General features: G+C 40.4%; 1 protein-coding gene across 1 annotated transcript; it reads left to right on the forward strand.

Annotated features, from left to right (window-relative positions):
• Positions 1-437: 437 nt before the first annotated feature.
• On the forward strand, positions 438-5164 carry LOC147866562 (ferric reduction oxidase 6-like). Its single transcript, XM_087317015.1, has 7 exons — positions 438-1383; positions 1535-1898; positions 2115-2349; positions 2773-3118; positions 3243-3504; positions 3592-4409; positions 4720-5164. The coding sequence occupies exons 1-7, from the start codon at positions 1140-1142 to the stop codon at positions 4899-4901; spliced, it is 2451 nt and encodes an 816-aa protein (XP_087173141.1). The 5' UTR covers positions 438-1139; the 3' UTR covers positions 4902-5164.
• Positions 5165-6941: the final 1777 nt, after the last annotated feature.

The following is a 6941-nucleotide window of genomic DNA, read 5'->3' on the forward strand; positions in this document are numbered from 1 at the left end:
ATGAATGCAAAGTTTCATTTTAATGCAATTTTCTATAGTAAATGATGCTTTCATTGCCTCGAATTGTTTACATAGAGTCAACCACAGAGATGTCCTAGCTGTCGAAGAGGAGTTTTTGGTCTGGCCCAGGTAAATTCATCCAGCCACATGATAGTACTTCAAGCATCATTAATAATGACAAGTAACAAACGGCACATACATGCATTTGTTCATGCGATGCAACACTGTTCCAAAATACATCCTCATTGTGTGTACAATATTAGAATTGAGCAGTAGTCATACAAATACAATGTGTCAATTTAGTGCAAATTTGAATAGTAAACAAAGCTCTCATTGCATGTAATATTTTCATAAAGTCAACCACACATGAATTGTACTAGCAATCGAAGAGGAGTTTTCGTATGACACAAGGAAATTCATCTAGCCATATGACGTGGCAAGCATCATGCTCTGCAAGTTGCATATTAATGGATAATCACAAGCTTAACATAATGCCTCTAGAGTCGTGTGATACTCCGAGCATCATGCATCATGATTCGCCTGGCCATATGGAACTGCAAGCATCGTGCTTACGTTGGATGGTGAATGCCCACAAGAATGTTCGTCTAGCCGCATGACATGTTGTGCTCAAGTTCATGTATATTGGCGATCCATCAAGATGTGGGATTATGTGTGTTGGGCCCATGGGTATGAAGTGCTCGGTTCTGATTCAAGGTGTAGGATGTTCTAGTGCATATTATATGGCCACTGATATGTGGGGCATGACCCTCGATAATTTAGTTTAATGCAGGTGCCGCATTTTAACTTCAATTCGATGGATACCATCCCATGAAGTTACTCATAGCGATCAAAGACTAGTACATGATCATCACGTGATGAAAAACTAGTACATTCAAGAATCTTAATGTTTTGTCACTCTATGTAGTACACTGGAGTACACACTTGTGGTAGTACAAGTTGACTTAAAAAAGTGGGAGTACAACAATGGTTGTTGTCAAGAATGTCAACGCCGACTACATAATACATAAAGCTAAGGGCTGGATTCATGTGAACATGCATGGTAGCTGAAAGTTGATGGCCTTTTAAAATCATATCATTTAAAAGCTTGAGTAGCAACTAATTGAGGGAGCTTAAATCACATGGGCAAGGCGGCAATTGCGACGGAGATGGGAAGACCCCATGGAGACACGGCGCGGATCGAGCAGGAGATACGTATGGCACGCGTGGCGAAGTTGGCCGTGCAAGTTGTGATCGTGGCCGCGTGCTTCTTCTGGGTCCTGTATTGGTTTGTATCGCCTGACCCCGCGAGCGACCAGAAATATGTCGAGACGTGGGTTGGCGATCGATCCCACTCTCGCTTCTTCCGTACCGACGGCCGTGAAGGTAAAAAAAGACCATGAAATTAAGCTTGTAATATATGCAAGCTTTTGGCCATGAATCAAAATGGATAAAAAAAACCAAAAGATTTGTACAAGGAAATTTAGAGCTAGGGGTACCGATCGTGGTTTATTGATCGGTATGTGGTTGGACACAGGTTTGACATTCACATTCCAAGCGTTGCCATTCGTGGTGGTGGCCGTGTTGAGCTTCGCGGTGATAGGCCTACGCGAATTCATAAAGAGGAAGGAGGTGGAGCTATGGTCTTCATTGTCAGCCGAGGGTAAGTCGGCATTGGCTCCATCATCGCCGTACTTGCGGGAGTGGCAATGGAGCACCTATCCATTGTGGATCGATGGGCGCGTGTTAGGCATCCTCACGGCAGCAGAAGTGGTCGGCATCCTCGGGATCCTCTTCTTGATCTCATACAATTTCGGAAGGACCGTGCACCTCTCGTTCGGCCGAATCGATGACGGGACTGCGACGCAACACCATCACCATGGATCCTCACTACCATCCAAGTAATCATGCAAATCCATCACTCACTACATATATACATATATGTGTATATATATATATATATATATGCTAAAGATAGATAGATAGATGGATGGATGGAAGGATGGATAGATATGTATATGTATATAGATATTTTTATGTATTGTAACCATTGATGATGAATCTTAATTGTATGAGGTATATCAATATATTGTCGAAATGTTTTTGTGGATATGTAGGTCCTGGCAGAAGGTAAATTCGGCAGCGTTCTACTTTGGGACGGCCGCGATCGTGCCATTCTCATTGCTGTGGATCCCGGTGTCGCGGGGCTCGGTGCTCCTGCGGATTGTCGGGATCCCGTTCGAACGCGCCGTGCGCTACCATATCTGGCTTGCAAACCTAATGATCCTCCTGGTCACCCTCCATAGCATAGGCTATATTGTCTTCTACTACTACAATGGCCAGGCAGAACTGGTAGATATATACATACATATGTCTCAACAAGAAGCAATCCATTCCTATGCTCAAAACTATCAGATTTTTTATATCCATCTTTTGGTCATGAACTTGTCAGATCAGATTCTATATGCATATTTTGGTCATGTACTTTTTCAGATAACAGATTTTATATGCATCTTTTACATCAAAGCATCTTTCATCATGTACTTGACAAATCAGATTCTATACGCATCTTTTATACCAAAGCATCATTCACCATGTACTTGTCAAAATCAGATTCTACATGCATCTCTTATATCAAAGCATCTTTCATCATGTACTTGTGAGATCAGATTCCATATGCATCTTGTATACCAAAGCAACTTTCATCGTATACTTTTCTAATCAGATTCTATACGCATCTTTTTATATCAAATCTTGTCATGTATGTCATGTCAGATCTATGGATGGGTGACGACCAACGAGAAATGCGCTGTGGTCGCGGGTTTAGTCGCGTGGATATTGTCGGTCATTATATGGGTCACGTCCCTCGACATCTTCCGGCGCCGTTTCTACGACATGTTCTTCACCGTGCACCACTTGTATCTCCTCTACTCCCTCTTCTGGATCTACCATGCCATCTGGAACTATCACTTCTTCGTAATCCCCATGTTGCTCTTCTTCGTCGATCGCTTCCTCCGGATGGTCCAATCCCGGACCGTTGTTAATATCCTCTCCGCCAAGGTCCTCGAGTCCGGCGAAGTTGAGCTCAAGCTCCCTCTCAACCCTAATGATAATGGCCAAGGTATGTCCTTCTTAGCACTTAAAATAACAAAATGACTAACATCTTTTGGAAGTTATGTCCCAACGTCTACAAATATAACTAAATCATGTGCTACACATCCTACTTGAAATGTGTTTGTTATCAGGACACCTCTCTTACAACGCACTTTCCACATGGTGTATCCAAATCGCCGGTATCTCCAAGCAACAATGGCACTTCTTCAGTGGAACATCATCACCTTTAGACAATAGCCATGCAATCTCCATCATTATCAAGCCCCTCGGTAATTGGACGAGAGAATTACGTGAAGAGTTGGTGGGTCCCAAGCAAGCATCAAACTCTTGTCCTTTCTCCTTCAAGGCTAGAGTTGAAGGTCCCTATGGTGATGAATCCAATTTCTACCTAAAGTAAGAACTTTGTAGTAACCCTTTTTATGAATTTCGATAATATTGCTCAATATAACAGTTTCCCATGTTTGGTTGTAATTGCTATAGGTATAAGACACTCGTGCTTGTGTCCGGAGGCATAGGAATAACTCCACTCCTCGCAATACTTCGTGACATTTTGCATCGATACAAAAATATAAAGCACAATGTATCCACGTGCCTTCCTACCTCTATTACCATTTATCATTGCATAAGGAAGCCTGAGGAGTTATGTGTGTTGAATAGTGTAGATCCTAACCAAATCCTTCCGGGCTACGACACATTGGGGTTGACAATCAAAATTCATGCATATATAACTTCACAAAACAAGGACGATTACCACAAATTGCATGCTAAACAAATTGGGGGGTTGGATACAAATCGTGAAGTATTTGACATTTCGACATTTAAGGTATCAGATCCAAGGACACAAACCATGGTATTCCAACCACTTGATGGTAATGGAGGAGATAGTCAAGGAACAATTTCCAGCATAGGCATAACGGGGAGTACGTTTTGGGTAGCATGCACCACCATTGCATCTATTCTAGGATATTTGATTCTTTCGGGCCTAGCCAACACCCTTATTGTCAAATCTTATTCCGGACATAACTTCCCGAATTATAACCGTGCACATGTAGTAGTGGCGTGCATGTTCTTCGGAGTAGTGGTATTTGGGGGACTTGTCGTTCTATTGTGGTTTCTAATACTAAAGAAACAAAGGGGAAATACATCCTCTATAGAACCAAGAAACCAAAGTACAGGCAATTCTCCAGCCATCAATATGGATGAATTCGTTGTCGATGATGAAACACAGCTTGGATTGGATGGGAAAGCATCACCATGGATCGGTGATGTGAGACTTTACCGTCAGCCGAATTGGAGAGGTATAGACTAAACCCATTGCATTGAATCAATGTTTCATAACATCGTGGTAATTAGCGTAGTCTCTCTCTTTCGAACTCTTGTTGTTGGTTTTGTTGGTTTACACCATATCATCAAAGTCATAAATTTGAGAGAGCCCAAGTTTGGTTCTTTTTATGGGCAGGGCCAACTGGCATAGATCATAATTGGTTCCCTCTAACACACACACACACACACACACACTCTTAAAAATGATAACTAAAGTTGGTCACAAGTATTGAATACCAATGGTTTGAGAGGTAACCATTGATCATTTCATAATGCAATATGCAGATGTCTTTGATGAGCTTGCTGCACAAAACAATGGTGAGTGTGTTGGTGTTCTCGTGTCCGGGTCCGAAAGCATGCAAGCGGACATTGCGCAAGAGTGCAAGAGGAAATCCTCATTCTATTTGAAATTATCCGAACCTGAGAACATCATTTTTCATTATCACTCCGTAAGCTTTATCCTTTAGATACCAACCTCCTCCCTCCTTGCGGGTCGATAATTATGATTTCCGTCGTGTGCTGGTTTCTTATCAATGCCTCACTTCATTATGTATATAGAAGCATAAATCGAGATGTTGCATTGATGCTTTGCACATATGGTATTTTCGAAATGTTTTGCGGAATGGTGAAGATCTCACACAAGTTACATAATACAAAGCCTTTACTGTCCTTATAATTCCCATCCTTGTGGTTATACTCATCTAATACAATTTACCACCAATTACATGTATTGGCTCTTTCTTCCAGAATATTAATGGAAAACTCGTATACTCTAGATATCTTCAAAGAGGTGTCCCTTAATCCCCTAGATTGAGTTTGTTAAAAACGTGTATCATGCCACACATCATTCAACACAATAATGCATTGGCACTCATACTATGATACTATGTCGTGAAGATTTTCGGCAATAGTGTGAAAATCCCATAAAACGTACGAAATCGAGTATAAATCACATAGTACAATAATTGTGAAGATAACATTTTAAATAGATTTAATATCTAAGTACAAAATGATGGAGGTTTCGAATGCACTTTATTACACGAGAAACGGACAACTAAATGTCAAGATATGAGGGTATAAAGTTTGTGAAAGGAAAAGAGAAAATTGTGAGATATCCCACATAGGCACGACAAATACAGCTCTCATCATATATAAGGTGGCGCAAAAGATATTATCTTTGTGTCTATGTGTGGAGCATAGGGAGTTCAAGGTAACTTGAACTAAGAGTGGAGGTGGGCTAGCTACTCATAAAGGGTTTTGGCCAACCAAAACCGGACCGGTGATCCGGCGAGGCACCGGTAACCAACGACATCCGGCAAACTGGCGTCCGGCGACTAGATAAATAAATATATATACATATTTACATATACAAGGAGGGCAAGTAAGGATTCGAACCTTGCACCTCCAAGTTAAGAGTCAATTGGCTTACCATTAAGCCGTGCTATTTAGTTGAAATTATATTTCTATCATTGTACTTTTACATGTAAATTCTCATACATGAGAGCTAAAATGAGTGACATGGTTATCATGCACCACATGTAATACTTAAGCGCCAAATGGCAAACATGCAATTTATGCATGTCTTGTACCCTCACATGCATCATATGCATGAGAGCATCTATAAAAGAGGGAAGGGGGAGGAGAAAAAGGACGGTTTTTTATTATTATGAAATTAAGAAGAAGAAATTCTTTATCAAATTGATGGTGTAACTTGTTTCTTAAATCCAAAGATAAAAAGTTCAATCGATCTTTCTCAATCGTTTAATCTCAACTTCTCTCTTTCCCAATCTATCATAAGTACTTTCTCGCCAAAGCTTGTATCGACTCTAAATCCTTCTGGTCCAGAACCCCGACGGTTCCGCCTCACGATCCGCGCGTAGTGACGGATCTTCACGACAACGAGGAAACACTACACCTATACTAAAAGCATTCTATATTGAAAGAAATAAAAGTGATGTTGTTTCTAATACCTTTACCTTATTCTTTGTTTGTGTTGACTAATATTTTTTTGCAAGAATTTCTCGAGGAGGTGATTTTTGGTGGGATTTATTTTTGGCGAGATAACTATAGAAGTGCATGGATTTTATTGGTACTATATATATGGCATTTCAATCATTTTTATATGAGCATTTCACAACCTTGATACATGGGTTATCTATAACATATACTTTATTGTGAACCATATTGGTAACTAAATTTCTACCTTGTTTGTGTAGATAATAATCATGTGACTTAACTAGACGGTACTCAATAGTGTGATGTAAGCATGTAATGTGATGGTGTGGCAAATGTAAGCATCGAACTGAGTTAAAACAATGCATTCAAATGGATCACAAAAGGAAAATGACTCTCTTTGTAATCAAAGGACACTCCTATAGTATAATTTGTGTTCTCTCCATTACTTTGCTACCTTGTTGATTGTCTATACGTTTCACTCAATAAGAGGGAGAAGATTTTGCCAATGGTTTTGCTAGTGTTGTGTTGTGAAAGTGCCCAATATCCCTTGA

The sequence above is a fragment of the Azolla caroliniana genome, unplaced genomic scaffold, assembly GCF_043228905.1.
Source record: "Azolla caroliniana isolate FFs.n. ecotype wild unplaced genomic scaffold, voAzoCaro1.0.p SCAF_3, whole genome shotgun sequence".
In the NCBI taxonomy this organism is placed as follows: domain Eukaryota; kingdom Viridiplantae; phylum Streptophyta; class Polypodiopsida; order Salviniales; family Salviniaceae; genus Azolla; species Azolla caroliniana.